Source organism: Sorex fumeus, unplaced genomic scaffold, assembly GCF_029834395.1.
Source record: "Sorex fumeus unplaced genomic scaffold, SorFum_2.1 ptg000043l, whole genome shotgun sequence".
Taxonomy (NCBI): Eukaryota; Metazoa; Chordata; class Mammalia; order Eulipotyphla; family Soricidae; genus Sorex; species Sorex fumeus.
In genome coordinates, this window is record NW_026606100.1 from 33,147,220 (window position 1) to 33,165,525 (window position 18,306).

Sequence of the window (18,306 nt, forward strand, 5' to 3'; positions counted from 1 at the left end):
GGTGGCAAACACGTCGGGAGTCCCCTGTGTGGTTCAGAAACTCGATGCTCTGAGCCTCTCGCCCTGGGTGTCCTGGGGGTGTGCCAACTGTCCCCACCTCCACCCTCTGCTGGCCGGGACGCTCCAGGGGGCACCTGGGCCCTGCTATTCACTGCTTCACTCCAGCAGGGCTTCTGGGGGGGGGGGGTCCTGCTCTCTGGCTGGGCCCCGTGACTGGACACTGAGACTCTCCCTGTCTTCTTGGCCACAGGGTCCCTCCTGCCTGCCCGCTTGGGCTTCCCGGAGCCTGACTCAGACCCTTCAGCTTTGGAAGAACCCCAAAGGCAGACAGGTATGAACAGCACCGGTGGGCAGCTCCCACAGACCTCACGGGCATCCTGGCACCCGTCCCTGCTGGGCGGGGGGGGGGGGGGGAGAGGGGGGAGAAGCTCCCGGGGGCAGTGCCACCCACTGTGCTGACAGGCCTTTTCCAGGCATCGGCAGCCCGAACGTCACAGCTGCCACCAAGGGTGCCAGCCTGCAGGAGTGGTGAGAGACAGACCCATTGGGCGGGGTCCGCCAGGCCCACAGTGCCATCTGTCCTGCAGCCAGGGTGCAGGGAGCAGGGCTGGGGACTGCGCCGTGGACGATGGGGGCGGCAGTCGTGGCAGGCACAGCACCCATGGATCTAAGGGCTTTCTGTGGGTGCAGGATCGCCGGACAATCGCACAGTCGGTAAGGCTCACTCACGCATTCGTTTTCAAGAACCTTCCAGAACACTCTTTCCAGGGCTGCTGAGATAGTACAGTGGGCAGGCAGCCTGCTTGGCACACGGCTGAGCCAGGTTCGATCCCTGGCACCCCATATGGTCCTCTGAGCACTGCCAGGAGTGACTCCTGAGTGCAGAGCTAAGAGTACGCCCTGAGCACCGCCAGGGGTGGTCCCCAAATTAAAAATGTAAAACAACCTCCCCCCAATAGGTGTCCTATCACCCGTGTCCACACTTCCTACCAAAGAAACGTACATTTGGGAGAGGGGCTGCCCCAGTGCCATCTGCACCGCGCCATCCCCCAACCCCCGCCCCCGGTCCATCCCGACAGTTGGCGAGGTACCAAGTTGTGAGGGCAGAGGGCACCCTGATTCTAGTGCCTATCACAGAGCCCGTCAACAGACATATCCACGCCACACAGCACAAGCTCTGTGAGCAGGCGCGGGGGCAAGTGAGGGTCCGGGGAGGGCGAGCACAGGGTTAGGGTTCAGGAGGCAGGAAGCCACAAATCCCACTCCTGGCTTATGGCTTCTGAGCCGCGTGATTCTGAGAGTGACCCTGAAGCTTCCTGAGATTCAGCTTCCTGCAGGCGGGGAGAAATGCGCTCACCTCCCGCGGGCGGGAAAGTCTGAAAATGAGCTCAGTGCCTAAGGACTGAAGCCACAGACCTGAGTCTCGGGCCGGGGAGCTAGTTCAAAGGGCCGGGGCACGCGCAGGAGTCTGGGCTTGATCCCTGGCCCCCGCACGAGTCCCCGAACACCAGCAAGAGCACAGAGTGAGTGCCCGTGGCAGACACAATTAAAAAGAAAAGGAAAAAAGTTCCGAATCCCTTCTCTGTGCTTGGGGCCTTGGGAAAGGGACAGCCTCTCTGAGCCTCAGTTGCCCCATAAGCTTACTGTCCACCTGGCAGGCCAGCAGGAGAATGAAGTGAACACGTGGAGGCTGGCCCCAGCCAGTGCCCTCACGTACCAAGGTCTCGAGCGTCCAGGACGAGGGAGAGGAGGACCAGCCTGAGCTGCTGCTGGCCTCCACGGCCCCAAGGAAGACGGGACCCAGCCAGCCTCCGCGAGCCTTCCTCGGCCAGCCTCCCGGCCTCCCGACCCAGGAAAGAGAAGCCCAGTGGTCTCGCTGGGGAACTCTGCAGGCAGGACGGTAGGTGGGGACAGAATTCCCTCAAGCAAATCCTGAGGAGTCGGGCAGAAGTGGAGCAGATCCGCGGGGAGCAGCAGGAGGTGGGATTGGCTGGGAGACCCCGTGACACAACCCTGCACCCCAGTCTGGCAGCCGAGTCTTGCCCCGAGTGCTCACTTCTGACTTGGCCTCCGAGGCCAGTGGGCAGCAGAGGGCTCCCAGGGGAACTGCAGGGTGCAGGAGAGGGCCCAGGGCTGCATGGACAGCAGGAGGACCCCCCCACGGCCCTCTTGGGGACACAACCCCAGCTGGGGCGGGGAAGGGGGGAAGTCACCAAGAACACCCCCTACAGGCCACGCCCCTGCACGCCGCCTCAGCCTGACGTCCCCTTTGTCAGGGCCAGGAGAGTGTCCCCCAGCCAGGCTGGCTCCCCGGGAGGCGGAGGCCCAGAAAGAGCAGTGGGGACAGCAAGGGCAGCCGGCCCAGCTGATGGGCCCGAGGGGCGCCCACGTCAGCAGCTTGGAACCCGGGGGAGAGGCAGAGTCCAGCTCCGGGGAGGGCCGGGAAGGGGCAGAGTCGGCCAGCCGCAGGACAGACTCAGGCCCAGAAGCCAGAGCCTGTCCCCACTCCCAGCATGCACAAAGAAACACACACACACACACACACACCACACACACACGCACACAGACATACATGCACATACATGCAGTCAGGCACACAGGCATATGTGCTTAAAGGCACATTGACACGCACACGGACATAAATGCACACACACATATATGCACACTCAGAGACATGCAGGCAGATACACATGCACAGACACACACACATGTAGACACACATACATATGCATACCCATGGACACACATGCACACATATGCACAAGTACAGTATATATACACACATGCACACACGTACACACACGCATGCACAGACATACATGCAAACACACACACCCACGCACACAGATGGAGAACCAGAATCAGATGAAAAGCAGACAGGCAGGGTGGAAGGACCCAGGAGAGGCCTCGCTCGAGCCTGGCTCAGAGCAGCAGGAAGTGAGAGGCTCTCCCAGGCCACCGCTGTCCCCAGGGTGACCAGGCCACAATGGTCTCCTTAATGAGAGAGGATAATGAGCTGGTTAGGGCCAGGAGGCCAGCTGCACACAATTAGGATGTTCATCAAGTCTTCTGAGGTCACGGCAGCTGGGGGAGGGGGCGCGCTTCTTCCCTCCCTGGAAACCCCTCCTGTGCTGGGCGTGCTGTCCCCCTCGCCCTCCGGGATTCAGCCCAGGGGTGCTCCTCGGACACCCGGGCCAGCTGACTGGCCCTCACTGGCCTCCCCGTGCCAGGATAACGCGCTCTGCCTGTGGTCAAGGGGGAACCCGAGAGCTTGTCCCCCAAATATATGCCAAGCACCCAATGTCCAGGCCTTGTCCCAGGCTTGGCGATGACACAGAGACCCCCAGAGTCAGGATCGGCCCAGCACAGACATAGTAGTGCAACCTAGGGGCTGGGGTGGGGGGGGAGGGTGCCAAGCATCAGGGAGCCCAAGTCATCAGGCCCCACAGGGCCAGCTTCTGTCTGTCCGGGACGCAGCCGGACTCCCAGGCCTCTGGCGTGCTGGGCCTTTAAGAACGAAGGCGCCCACCCAGCCAGGCCGCGCTGGGCTGGTCAGAGGCTGTCCCTGCGGTCTCCTGCCAAGCCATCCAGCCCCCAGCACGCTGGCAGGCAGCCTCTGCACGCCAAGGGAGGCGCCTGGTGCTCCCACCACCCCCACAGCCGGCCACGCCTTCCCACCCCAACCCTACCCAGCTGCCTCCCTCCCTGGACACCAGGCGACCCACGTTGGTCTGGACTCCAAGGCCATCAGGCACGGTTTGGAAGGTTCGGTGGAGTCTGTGGCAAGAGGATGGCGAGAACTGAGCTGCTGCCGACCCCCTCCATTCCATGCCCTCCCTGGACTGTGTGTGCAGGCCAAGGCCCCAGGTCAGGGGCGGGGGTGGGGGCACCTTGGAGATGGCCTGGCGAGTGAGCACGTGAGGTCGAAGGGAAATATGACAGCTGAGGAGAAGGAAGGCTTTCAGGCAAGAGCTCCAGAGCCAGAGGGCGGGTCTCTCTCCCAGCTCTGCCACTTCTCCCATCTGCTTGAGTTTGGGCCACTACCTTGATTTGCTCCTCTGTAAAATGGACCTATACCACAACAAGTTGCGAGGGTCAGAAGTCTTAACAAACAAACGAAATGATTCAGAAGAGTGCTTGGTTCCTTGCAAGTCCCACAAAAGAGCTATTTTGGGATGGCACACCCAGGGGTAAGGTGGTCTGTGTGTGTGTCTGTGTGTGTGTCTGTGTGTGTGTCAGGAATCAAACCCAAGGTTTTCCTGGTCAAAAAGCTGTGATTCATTTCCCAGACCCCAAAGTGTGATTATTAGTATTTTCTTTGGCTTAGGGGGGTCACACCCAGCAGTGCTCACAGCTTACCCCTGGCTCTGTGCTCAGGGCTCGCTCCTGATGGGATCAGGGGACCATATGGGGTGCTGGGGTTTGGACCCGGGACAGCTGCATGCAATTCAAGTGCCCTCCCCGCTGCCCTCTGGCTCCAGCTGCCCCCTTGAAGGGCTTGTCTTCATGAAGCACAAGTTAAGGAGTGTTTGTAGAGGAGGAACCAAGACCTCAGTGCTTGTGGGCAGGGGGCTAGGGGCTGGTGACGGGGTTGATGATGGTGGGAGAAGGCGGGGAGAGAGGAGAATGTGTGAGCACTCTCAGTGGGTCACTTCCTGTCACCTGCCCTTCCGCTGGGTGCCTGGGGCTGGGTGGAGTGGGGGATGTTAGTCGGCCAGAGGGTACCCTGAACTGCAGAGCAGGGAGCCCAGGCAGCCCTCCCGTGGACACAGAGCTGCCACCGTATTTGCAGAAGGTGCTACTGACACCCAGAGGGGCACTCAGGGGCCAAGGGAGCGGACAGGACGTCCGAGCTGGTCGGCAGGGAGGACACCCACAGAGGAGCGGGGGTGGGGGGGATGGGCGCAGGTCATGCCGTCCGTCCGTCCATGAAGCAATGCCCAGCGGCCTCCCTGGGGGGATCTTTCTGGATGAAACCCAGCGAGGGGCAGTGGTGTCCCCCGCAGGCACCACCTACGCATGTTGGCTCCAGGTTCCCGAGCAGACAGAGGCACAGGAGGGCCGGAAGCTGCAAACAGGCTTGTCTAGCATGATGGAAGTGAGGAGTGGGCACAGAGGGCAGCCCCGAGAACCCCCCGGGGGGGGGGGGTGTAGTGACGAAGGAGCACTGCTCCTGATGCCCCACAAGGGACTGAGTAAGAAAGGGCTAGGAGGGAAGAGGGGGTTGAGTCAGGGCATAGTGGGGTCTGCGGGACCCCTGTCGAGACACTCTGCGCTGTTTCTCGGGAAGGCGGGGTGTCAGCCAGGAAGGCATGGAATGAGGGGGGCGGGATGCACAGCTCGGCCCTCGCAGCTGGCCGGAGGACTGGTCCGGAGCACTGGCCAGAGAGCCGGCCAGGCTCCATCAGCAGCGCAGGAGGGGCGGGGGCGGGGGAGGGGGGCAGACAAGGACTCAGAGCGGGCGGCGCTCCCACCTCTCACAGACAGAGAGAATTCCAGAGCGCAGACAGCAGCTCCCAGCTGGTCGGGATCACGTGAGGTCTGGATGTGGGGGGCGGGGCGGGGGGGTTGAGAGGGGCCCCCGAGTCCCCAGCCCTGTGGGACACACAGGCAGCAGGAAGGAAGCAGACCGCCGAGACCGTGATAAGGGGTACAGGCGGCTGGGTCAGGGCTAAGCTGAGGCCTGGGGGGCAGCGGCCAGGGTCAGCCCTGGAGCAGCAGGAGGGAGACGGCCTCATCTCGTGAAAGCTGGGGCCAGGGCCAGGCACCCCAGAACGGTGGGGGGAAAGAGGGAGAGAGGGAGGGGGAGGGAGGGAGGGAGGGAGAGAGAGAGAGAGAGAGAGAGAGAGAGAGAGAGAGAGAGAGAGAGAGAGAGAGACTAGATATCTCCCAGACAAGGCGAGAGCAAAAGCAGGCAGATGTGAGGACATCAGCGTGGCCAGCGGTCTCAGCGATGCCCAGGCACCGGGGGTAGACAGTGGTGGGTGCTGACATTTAGGGTAAATACTGGGTGCAGTGGGGGGTGGGGAGGTAAGTAAGAGGCTGAGAGGGTCCTGGAGTTTTGGAAGACTCTTTAATTATTGCATTAGGAACCCCCTGGACTGGGTGATTAATTCAAGGGGCCTGTCTAAGTAGGGGCATTGCTGGGCTAGCACCTGGTGTGACACTCTCCCCTCCCAGGAACACCCACTGGGGGGCCCTTTGCAGACCAGCTCCAGCTGCCCGCTCCTTGGTGGCGACCAGTCTTGCTGCTCCAGTTAACGGCTCTGACACACGGCGAGACCCAGCAAAGCTGTGGCCTTCCACCGGTGTCCACACAGCAGATGCCTCTGAGAGTCGCAACTACCTTGCACCCCAGGGGAGAGGGCGCCCGCTCGAGTTCCCTCTCCCCGACCCTTCAGGGCAACCAACTTGGACGCCCAGCCTGGCAGAACTTTCCGGCACAAGCCACCTCCCTCAGGGGCTCGCCTCAGCCTTTCTCAGACCGCGGGTGTGTTTCCACATCGTGTGCAATCGCGGTCATGCCCTCCGACGACGCAGACTGTGGTTCGCTCGGTAAAAGACACATTTCTGGTGAGCCACGCGGTCCCTCCCACACCCCCCTCCCCACTTCAACTTCGGGAAAACGGCTTGTTTAGGGAAAAACCCTGGATCGCCACCGTGAAGAACTCGAGCCACTTTCCGTGCCGCAAATGAGCAGAGAGAACAAAACTGAGCCCAGGGACTCCCCCTGCTCCCTCTGTGACTTAGGGAGGGAGGCTGGATGGGGGGCGGGTCAAAGGTCACTGACAAACACGCTGTGAAATGGGTAGTTGGTGGCATGGCCTCATCAGGGAGCAGGAGTGTGTCAAAGGAGGGCGAGAAGAACAGGAAGAACGTTCCTCACAGAATGCCTGGTCCCTCGCGGGCTTTCCTAGGCTGGACATGACTGGGAGCAGCTGTGGGGAAACCCAGGGACGCTCCCGGCTCCAGGCGCCCACTAAGGCCAGTGCTCACCAGGGGCACGTGGGGTGTTGGTGTGCTTTGCCCTCGGTGCCATCTGCACAGACAGGAGGCTCCTTGGCTCCAGCCTGGGCTGGCTTCCGTGCGACAGCTGCCCCCACCCAGTTCGATTCCTGCTGGCCTCAGCCCCTCTTCAATCAGGGGCCCAGGAGACCACGGGGATGATGCCGACGTTACAGGCCATCTCCATAAACAAAACCGGCGCACCCCGCAATTTGTCTAAGGCATCCTGCCCTCCGAACCCTCCTGATTTAATTTCTGGGGAATGTTAAATAGAGGCCTTGCAAAATCCTGCCCGCCTGACGTCAGCGCTTCTCGGGCCCCGTGGCGGCTCACCACGCACGTGGCTGCTTTTCCAGGCTTCATTCCCAACTCTGGGGGTCACTGGTGTCACCCGAGGAGACGACGACGGTGGTGGAGAAGGGTGCCCAGGAGGGTCCCTCTGGGGGCGGGGTGAGAGGAACTTCAGGCACCAGAAAGTGCCAACAGGCAGAAAAGCACCTGAGCAGCACCTTGCTGCCCTCTTGCAAAACCCAAAGCCACAGTGCAGGCTCTGTTCCCTCTGTCACACAAGACCTGCACCCTTGGCCCAAACAGGGCGCCAGGGAATCCTATTCCCAGCCTTGCCGCGTACACACGGAACAGGAACCGGACGCACCAACACACGTAGATGAATATGTTAACAGCAGAGCAAGATAGAACTAATGTGGGGTGAGATGGAGCCGAGGACGCAGGGTTTCCCTGACCCCACCCGGGGCCAGTCCTGGGCACAGGTGCTCTGGGAGCACTTGCCTAGCATGTTGCCGACACAGGTTCAATCCCTGGCACCACACATGGTCCACCAAGCCTGCCGGGCATCTCACCTGTCACTTTCATCCTACCCCAACCCTACCACCCCCCCATGCTGACTTAGAAAAAACTGGCAACAAAGGTAGGTTGGCTAAGGAGATCGCCATGCCAATAGGTGGTGAGGGCAACCAGGTAGACCAGATGCACCCAGCTGGCTCAAAGGAGACACGGGGTCAGCTCACGGGCCAGGCAAAGCTCTGCCCCAATGCCAGCACGGGCCGGTGGACCCCTGTCAGGCTGGAGTTTTGGGCTCTCTGCGTCGCCAAGTAATTGCTTTCCAGATCTTATTTAACTCGAGGGGGGAGGAGGACAGGGAACAGCATTCTTCTCCATCAATGCCAAGAGCAGAAAGCAATACTCCTGCTTGTAACCGATCCCGGCCTGTTTGTGATTACGGCCCCCTGCACAGGACGGCCCTGGCACCCCACAGGCCGGGAGACACTCGCTTACTCAGATAATCTTGTCCTCAGCTGACATGACCAGAAACGTCTGTCAGCCTCTCTTGCTTTCAGCAGTTCTCCAGGGCAACTCTTCAAAACATTATTTTATTTTAAACAAGGGTGGCGGGGAGGGATCACCCCCAACCCTTACCATGAAATTCCACAACACGAATCATATTCTTTCTGCTCCCAGCACCCACAGCGGCACCCGCATGTCATTGGGTAATGCAAATGAGGGAGGAGGCTGGCCCAGGATTGGGCCAAGTTCCTCCTCCTCCTCCCTATAGGAGAGAAGGAACAAGAACACACACACACACACACACACACACACACACACACACACACAGAGGCACATACAGAGATACACAGACACATACACAGATACACACACACACAGATACAAAGAGACACACACAGAGACACACACAGATGCACATACAAATGAGCACACACAGACACACATACGCACAGAGATACACAAACACATGAATGAACACACACAGACAACACATACACACAAACACACACACAAATATGAACGAACAGACAAACACGAATGAACAGACACACGCAAGGACACACACACACAACATACACACGAACAAGCGCACACACACACACACATACACACTCACATACTCCAGCAAAGCTTAACACAGACTGTTGTTCAGCTGTTTTCTCTCGGGAAATTCAATCTGCAAAGCAGTTGGCCTCACAGAGCCTGCCTCAGAGGTATCCAGGGCCCACGTGCCCCGTAACCATCATGACCACCCCAGGGACATTTGCAGCCAGTGACCCATTTGGCTGCGGGGGGAGTTGGCGGCTGGCTTGCAACATGGCCAGATTCCCCTCGCCTGCCCCCTGGAAGTGGAATCTGTTTCTCTCTCTGAGCTGTGGGGGTTTGAGAGGCTGCAGAACTACAGGGATGCAAGGTTGGTCTCTCTCCCACTGTGGTAACGACTGGGAGGCCGAGGAAATGGGGAGTTTGACACCTCAAGGGAGACGCCATGGTCACAGATGTCACCCAGGTCCACACTTCTGCCCTACACAAGAGGAGAGTAGGTGCTCAGAGAGCTACAGTGACTTGCCCAAGACCAGCTGGCCCATGGTGATGGCCACGGCCTGGACGGTCAGAGGTCATTCTGAAGCAAGCACGAGAGACACCGCCCCCCCCCCCCCCCCGCTACCTGTGCCCCCAGGTGCTCTGAGAAGCAGTCCATCAGATGCAGAAGGTGGGGGATGAGAATGGCACCAAGCCCAGTGGGCACGGGGCTGGGTCCCCTGGCCAGGCCAGAACTGGCCCTTGGCCCAGGTTCAGGGGCCTCCTGACCACAGTGGCTCCGATCCTGCCAGGATAGGAAGGCGCCCATGAGCAGAGGCCCTAGGGCATGCCATATCCAGGTTCAGGGAACAAAGACGATCAGACAGGTACCAGGGAGATGCCTCAAAGGACAGGAGTGCCTGGATCTAACCCCTGACACTGCAGGGTCCTCTGAACACTGCCAGGCGGGACAAAAAAATAAAAAATAAAAAATAGACCACATGTCCATACACTCGGGGACATGTCCCACACTGGAGCTCCACACCGACCTCACTGTCCCCCTGGCAAAGATGCACCAAAGGCAGCGGGGGAGGGGGGATGGCATCTCTGATTTGGGGACAGAGCCTGATGCTGGCCCAGCTGCTCATGGTGCCCAGGAGGCCATGCTGGCCAGCAGAGGGGTCCCCACCACAGAAGGCCCAGCTGATCCCCGGAGGAAGGGCCCCAGGTTTCAGGCCAGCTTCATACCCTGGGGCTTTCAGACCCCCACTTGGGGGTGGAGGAGATGGGGCTCGCCCGGCCCTGTCATGGACTGGGGAAGCAGCTCCACTTTCTGGCCTTCATCCCTCTTTTAAGCGAGTGGCACCCCCTCAGTGTGCACTGCTGTGGGGACAGCCAGGATCCCAGGGCCACTGCACAGCTCCACCGGGGCCACTGGGCTCACTCGGCATATAGCCCTGGGTTCAGGTGGGTGTCCGGCTCAGAAACGACTCCCCTCAAGCCCACTGCAGTCTGCAGTGGCCAGTCGGAGGTACATGAAAGGCTTGAAGACCACCGGCTCAGACCCGGCTGCATCAGCTGTGGTCGCAATCCTGCATGCGTCATGCGTGTGACCGAATGCAGGAATCACGGAAAATCTTTGTAAAAGTCGTTTAAGATGAATTTCATTATGATTTATTATCATTGAATTGCATATCTATTTATTTAAATTTTATTTTTTGCTTTTGGGCGTCACCCGGTGGTACTCAAGACTGACTCCTGGCTCTGTGCTCAGGGACCACCCCTGGTGGGCTTGGGCAACCTTAGGTGATACTGGGGATTGGCATGGGGTTGGCTGCATACAAGGCAAGCGCCCCAGTCTCTGTACCATCTCTCCAGTCAGTGTTGGGTTCCCTGAAACAGGATGCCGTGTGGGTGAGGCAGGGGTCTATATATCTGCAGAAAGTGGGTCTGCCCTGTCCACAGGGGTCCAGGCCCAGGGATGCTCACTGAGTGAGCAGAAAACCGAGTCACAGACTTCGTTCTCCTTCCAGTTCCTTCTGCCCCATCCCTGGGCTTCTCTCCTGCCACTGCTGGGATTCTGGAAGCTACTTTCTCCTCTCTGGGCTGGGGGGCTGACCGCAGTGCAGTGCCCACCCTGGGCTTTGTCTTTGCAAATGACGTCAACTCCACAAAGATGCCAACATCCCTGGCCGCAGCCGGAGCCGCTTTGTTGGACTTGGGCTCCAGCTCCTGCTGAGACACTTGGGGGCAACTTGCAAGTCCCTGGGGTCCACATTTACACCAGGGATGGACAGGACCCAACCTCCATCCCACCTCTTAACAGATACTACACCAGCCCTCAGCGAATGTGTTTCCAAACAAGACTCAACAATTCAGAAAAAGGCCAACTGGAGGTTGAAAACTCCTGACAAGCTGACAGGCAGTCTGCAACTCTCCAAAGATCTCGGAACAGGAGTCTCTTTAAAAGAACAGATTCTTCTGGCCCACTGTATAGAATTTTTCACTGGAGTGGTAGCACGGTGGGTTTGGCATTTGCCTTGCACGAGGCCAACCTGGGTTTGATTCCCAGCATCCCATATGGTCGCCCAAGCACCGCCAGGAGTAACTCCTGAGTGTATGAGCCAGGAATAATCCCTGAGCATCGCCGGGTGTGACCCAAAAAGCAACAACAACAACAACAACAACAACAAAAAGAATGTTCCAGAAAACACCAGGCTCCCAGATATGGTGGTCCATGGCTCTGCCAGCAGGAGAGTAGGTGCTGCTGCCCCCACCCACGGCCTCCCTTCCTTCAGCCCGCAACCAGGCCCTGGCTGGCTCTGAGCGTGGCCTTCTCTGGCCACTTCTCCACAACCCAGCCCAGTAAGAGCTTGGAACCGGGGGGTATCTGCACCCTCGAGAAGTCCATGTGAGAATAGCGTGATGAGCTGGGGTGTGAGACGGTTCAGTGCCCCACCCCCAACCACCACCGCACAGTACACATCTCAGAGGCGGACAGAAAAGACCTTCCTGGGGGACCTGGGGCCCAGTCATCTGCCCCTGCTGACTCTGACCCAGCAGCTCAGCGACCAGGAGGGGGTCCCTGGGGAGCACTGGCTCATGCCATTTTCCCAAACAAGGCCCGCGAGACCAGTCAGCTCGGTGGACACGGGGGGGGGGGTGGGGGGGGGGTGGCGGTGACGGATCCAATCAGGAACATGGGCAGCCAGGCCGGAAACTCCCACTATGGTAGACTGACCCTGGAACCAGACACTGAGAGGCCGGGGACAGCGGGTCAGCAGTTTCTCAACCCCGACCCCCTGAGGACCTGGAAAACAATGAGCCCCAGAAGGTGCCATGGTGCTGGGGTAGAAGTCACGCTGCCAGGGTAGAAATCTGCCCCATGGGCAAGGCGAGGACAGGAGGGGCGGGCTTCCCTCTGCCCCGCAATTGGACCACTGTCCACCACTAGTACTGGGGACAGCCTCAGTATATACACACCTGGGGGGCAGTGGAAGGTCCCCCTGCCGCCTGCCTCCTCGACTCCTGCTTACAGGTGGGTCTGGGGAGGGCATCAGGTCACCCAAGGCACACTGCATCCAGAGGGGTGTGGGGACCATTCTATCTAGAACATTCTATCTAGATCCAGTCTTGGTCCCCTGCCACCTGCCTTTTCTTGGTTCCCTGTAACTGTTCATCACCAGCAATACCCTGCTGAGGCCCCTCCCCAACTCCCAGCCCCCTGGCCCTTCCTCCACGTACCAATCTCTGGGCACCCCTGTTCGACTGCTAACCCAAGGCCTCCTTAATCCTTGCTATTGCGCCTGCTCCCTGAAGGGGGCGCTGTGTGGGTCTCTCTCTCTCTCCCCCCCCCCCCCCCCCCGGGTCCCCACCAGGCACTCAACTTCATGTGCCTGGGTTCATGGGCCACACAGCCCCTGAGGATGGGCCATATCAGGTGTGGGCAGTGTGGGGCTTAATGGGCACCATGGTGCGGGGAGGGGAGGAGTGTCACTCCCCCTCTCCAAGTTAGCACTTTTTTTTTTGCTTTTTTTGGGGGAGTCACACCCGGCGATGCACAGGGGTTACTCGTGGCTCAAGCACTCAGGAATTACTCCTGGCGATACTTGGGAGGCCACATGGGATGCTGGGAATCGAACCCAGATCAACCATGTGCAAGGCAAACACCCTACCCGCTGTGCTATCGCTCCAGCCCCCCAAAGTCAGCATTTTAGAAACGCTGGCGACAGAGTCGGTGGAAGCGCGTTTGTCCCCTGATGAGCAGCCAGCTACTGTTGCCGCCCTGGGCCTGAGGCTGGCACGGGCAGCGGCCTCACCCTGGCACTTGAGCTGATTTTCCGAGGTCACCACCAAACCGTACTTCTGCTGGGAAATGGGTCTTCCAGGAATTAGGCCCCCAGCGGGCACTTGGCCCCTCTGCCCGTCCAGCCGAGGAGGCGGAGGTGAGGCCGGGCCGGGTTCCCACTGCCGCACCTCTCTGGCCGGCGGCTCCTAGCCGGGCCTGGCAGTGAGCAGCGCTGTGCTGACGAGCCCGCAGATGCCGGAGCTCGAGGAAAGCTATTTTCAGAGTTGTCTCAGCAAAGTCCACTCTGCCTGCCACTGTCCCTCCCCATGGCCAGGAGTGGGACTGCTGGCCTCTGCCGGCGCCCTCAGACACTCACCTGCTGATCGCCACCCTACCCCCAGCTGCACTCCTGAATCTGTCCGGCCTCCCACCAAGGCCCAGCTCGCCACCTCTGGGTCCTCCTTCCTGACCGCCTGTCCCTGCTATTCAGTACACCTGCACACACACACACACACACACACACACACACACACACACACACACCCCTCTGTGCCAAGCAACAGAGTCACCAAGTGATAGCTGCACTGAAGGAGAGCACTGGGCATGGGCTTGGTGTCCTGGGGTCACTAACGGGAACCTGCTCCTGTCTCCAACCTTCCCTCCTGCCATCAGAGGGGCAGAAACCGCAGCTGCCCGGGATCCCCACCACCTCACAGGGCAGCAGGGCAGAAGGGAGCCTCGGACGCCAAATTTGCTGGCCAGGCAAGAAAACGAAGGCCCCAGGGGGGACTCACAGGCCAGCTACCGCCCGCAGAGCTGCCAGGGACGGGCCATCTCCCCAGTGATTGTCACGTGCTGGGTACTGCACACAGAACTGTTTCTGGATCTGGGACAACCCGACGGGGAGAGGGCGGAGGGTACCACTGCTCGTCCCACAGTGGAGGGAGCCCATAAGTTTTCCGGGTCCAAGCTGACCCCTTGGGGCCACCGCTAGCAAGCACCAAGCCAAGATGAGATCCGGGCCCATACCACCTGCGTCTCCTCCTGAGAAACACCTGTGGCCTGAGGCCGCGGAGGCCTCAGCTGAGACCGGCGGGGAGGCCCATGGTGGCCCCCAGACAGAGCTCCGAGCAGCGGGTCACACAGGATGGGGCCAAAGCGGACTTGAGAATTGCTCAGGAGGCAGAGACACACACACAGCCGGGACTGGGGAGAGACCGCAACCTGCTGACGGCCAGGACATTACCCCGGGCGGGGGGTGGGGGGGTAGTGACAGGCCCCTCCAAATGGAGGCCAGCTCGCCAGAACCCAACCCTGGGAAGGCTGCCGTGACTTGGCTTATCTTCAAGGCAGACCGCAATGAACCGGCCTTTCTAGGTCCAGCCCAGCCCAGGTCACTGCATTCTACATGCCTACTGCTGAATATTCTGTGAATCCTGAAGTTACATCCAAGACAGTTCAGGAATGAATTATTTGGGGTGGAGGGGGGGCTGGCGCTACCCCTGGCTGTACTCAGGGCTCACCACTTTTGGCAGGCTTGAGGGCCCCTACAGGGTTCCGGGGATTCAACCTGGATCCCTGGCAGGCAAGAAAAGTGCCCGACCCACTGCACTATCTCTCTGGCACCAGGAATAACTGATTTTTAAAGGAATAGCAGCACGATTGTTTTAAAACTTTACATAATAGTTGCACTCCCCCCCCCCTTTTTTTTGCACAAAAGGAATAAAGAAATATCAAAGGCAATGCCACAGGGAACTGGAGGTACCCTAGGGTGTTCCCTCTCTTCACCAGCTCATCTTTCCTAGGAGGCCTGGCTGCTGGCCGTTCCTAACGAGGAAGCAGCAGGTAAGAAGCCCATTCGGCCCTGGGAAGTGGCCTCAGCACACTGGCCAGTCCTGTGGGATTCCCAGGGCTCACAGCCGTCAGGGAAATGGCAGATGGGCCTGGGGGGCCACAGTCGCCCGGCTGTGGGGCAGAGCTCAGCATCTCCCCATCCTTCTGTTCCCTTTGTCCCTGTGGGTTGGTGGAGGAAGGTCCTTTGTGGGCTGGGCCCCAGACCCACGGCTTCAGCAAGTGCTTCCCCGGGAGCCAACTGGGGTGCAGACAAAACATCCTTCTGCAACGACATGTGCAAGAGCCCTGTGGTCACCTCAAGTGTCTCCCCAGCCTGAGCCACCGTCTTCTGAGCAGGCGGGGGTCACGGTGGGCTCCAGGGAAAGACGCGGTCTCCTGGGCTGGGGGTCCATCAGCAGACAGCAGTGAAGGGCCTGTGTCCCCAGTGCAGTGACTTCTGGGCCCTGTAGGCAAGGTGTGGCCTGCACTGGGATGTGTGGCTAGACAGCCTGCTGTCTTCAGGGACCAGGGAGATGGCAGAGCGGGCCCGGCTGCACCCCCAATCTTTGGGTGCTGGGACCCCACAAAGGACCCTGGCGAGAAGGGTCAGAACAATGCCAGAGGGACTTCCGGTGGGCAGGAGGGGACACAGGCAAAGCGGCCACCTCAGTGAGCAGGGAGAGGACGTAGAGGGCAGGGGTGATGCTGACTGGGCTGAGCCCCAACAATGCCGGGGAAATGCCTTGACAGAGCATGGCACATGGCCTGGGGCGAGCCGCACAACTGGGTCTTTGTTCAAGAGCTTCCTCAGAGAAGTAATTTGTAGGATGCAGACACACACACACACACAGATGTAGATATATACACACACATACACACACTGTGACAGCAGACGCAAACACACAGACACACAAACACACACTCCCTGTCATGCAGAGATATACACAGACAGATACACACACACAGATCCAGACACACACTTCCTGTCACACACAGACACACACAGACACACAGATACACGTACGCAAAGATACACAAATACACACACTCTCCCTGTCATACATAGACATACATACTCCCTGTCTGTCTGTCTGTCTCTCTCTCTCACACACACACACGCTCCCTGTCACATACATACACACTCTTGTCACACACAGACACACACATACACACATACACACACACTCCCTCTCTCTCATACATACACACGCTTCCTGTCACACATACACTTTCTGTTACAGACATACATGCACACACATAGACATACACATACACAAAGACACTCTCATTTTCTCTCTCTCTCTCTCTCTCTCTCTCTCTCTCTCACACACACACACACACACACACACACACACACAGTCTCCGACAGCCTCCTTCAGCTGGGAAGCCATCTTTCCAAGACAGACTGTGGGGCCACAGAGACAGGACATGGATAAGGAGGTTCCCTCACACGCGGCAGCCTGGGTCTGATCCCCAGAACCCCACAAGGTCCCCTGAGCCCCACCAGGAGTGATCCCTGAGCACCGCAGGGGGCGCCCCCAAGATAAACAACCAAAGCGGGGCTGTGGCCCCCTCGCCCCACTTCAGTCCGGTGTGAGAAGCAGTGCAGGCTCACACAGCACCCGGCCCGAGCGGGGAGAGGCCCCAGAGCAGAGGCCCGGGAGAGTCTGTGACCACGGCCTCGGCCCCTGCTTCTACGCAGCCACAGGGTTGTGTCCATTTCCTGGAAGGAGCCCAAGGCCCAGCGGGGCTGGGGGTGCGAGGGGCCTAGCGAGCAGGGGGCAGGAGTCCGCGTTCCTGAGGGACTGTGGGGGGAGTGGGGCTCCCAGGGACCGGGCCAGGCCGGGGACATGGACCCCACGTGGTCAGGCTTCTTCACCCCCCACCTCCCATTCCAGGGTCCTGGGGTAGGCGGGGACGGTCAGGATGTGCCCCAGGAACAGGGGCGTGGGGGGGCCTCCTCTTCACTCATCCTGCTGGGGGAGGGGGAAACTGGGACCCCTGGGCCAGTGCTCTGTCTCGGTGCGGCCTTGGCGCCTGCACTTCCTCCCACCCTGGGGACGCTGCAGGGGGCTTGTCCCAAAGATGACAAGGCTGGCTTTGGGGTGCGACAGGGCCGAAGGCAAGGTCGCATGGGAAGCCCAGTCCAGGCCTGAAGCTGGAGACAAGGTTCCGGCTGGGAAGACCACAGACCCGGAGGGCCGTGAGTCAGGCCTCTTGGGTGGGGCGGTTAACAGGGGCAGGGGGCAGGAGGCAGCAGGGGCCTGAGCTCACCTCCCCCTGAAGGCCTGCTAGGATTGCCTCTGCATCCTTCCCCCCACACACACACAGGCAAAGGAATCAGGGGTCTGGGGAAGTCCCTGCTCTGTTTGGATTTGGACCTCAGGTTCTCCCTCACCCAGCCTGCCTGTGTGACCCTAGAGAGAGGGGCACAAACGCTCCTTCCCAGAGTCCAAAGACTGGAAGGGAACTGACGGGGGCAGGGAAAGGAAGTAGACTGCCCTCACACCCCTGTCCGGGCCTGTGTCCCTCATCACTCCCCCCTCACCCCCCCAACACCCCCCCCAGGATAGCACAGAGCCCAGCCCCCCTCAGCAAAGCGAAACTGAAACAAGAACACCCCAGGAACTGGTTCTGACCCACAGACGTGTCCCAGGCCCCCTCTGGGCCCCCGTCCCTACGGGGGTTCCATGCTGCGTGCTGAGCCCGGCCCACCACCTGCAGACCCCCCGGCCCCCTCGGGCACCATGGCACGCAGCGGCGCCCTGGACAGCCCAGGCCCAGACGAGACAAAGCCTCGGCATGCGGGCCGGGGCGGCTCGGCGCAGTGGGGGGCATGGGCTCGGCGGCCAGACGCTGGCTGGGGCCCGAGGACTCGGCACCCCAGGGACACACCGTGGCCAGGTTCTCCCGCGGGGGGAGGGGACAGGGTGGCCGCAGGCAGATGCTGTCACCGTGGCCGCCTCCCTGCATGCCCGTTAATTACCCAGCCACGGACACATTCTTCCACCCCCGGCAAGCTGCTGGCCGGTGGCCCAAACCAACAGGGGAAGCTCCCATCTCCTCGGCCCTCTCCCCGCCAGATGGAAATAACGTACAGCGCGGAGTGGGGGTTGGAGGAGGGGGCCCACAACAACGCAAAAAATCCCCTCCGAATCCCCCTCCGGCGTCCGGGGAGCCGGGAGCCCGCGTCCCCGGGCGGCCAGCACTCACCGCTCTCGTTCTTCTCGATGACCTCCACCACCTCCCCGGCCTGGAGGCTCAGCTCCGAGTTCTCCTGCTTCCGGTAGTTGGACACCACCACGTACTGCTCCAGGATCATGGGCTCGGCGTTGGCGTCGGCACCTGGCGAG

The 18,306-nt window shown here is 60.2% G+C and overlaps 1 protein-coding gene across 3 annotated transcripts in view; it reads right to left on the minus strand.

The window, feature by feature from the left end:
• Window positions 1–18,306, minus strand: part of SH3PXD2A (SH3 and PX domains 2A) — a 194,713-nt gene that overhangs the window by 15,867 nt on the left and 160,540 nt on the right. For all 3 annotated transcript variants that reach the window (XM_056120486.1, XM_056120485.1, XM_056120487.1), the window contains one exon: window positions 18,167–18,298. In XM_056120486.1, the coding sequence (XP_055976461.1) occupies window positions 18,167–18,298 (132 nt within the window). The remainder of the gene's footprint in view (window positions 1–18,166; window positions 18,299–18,306) is intronic.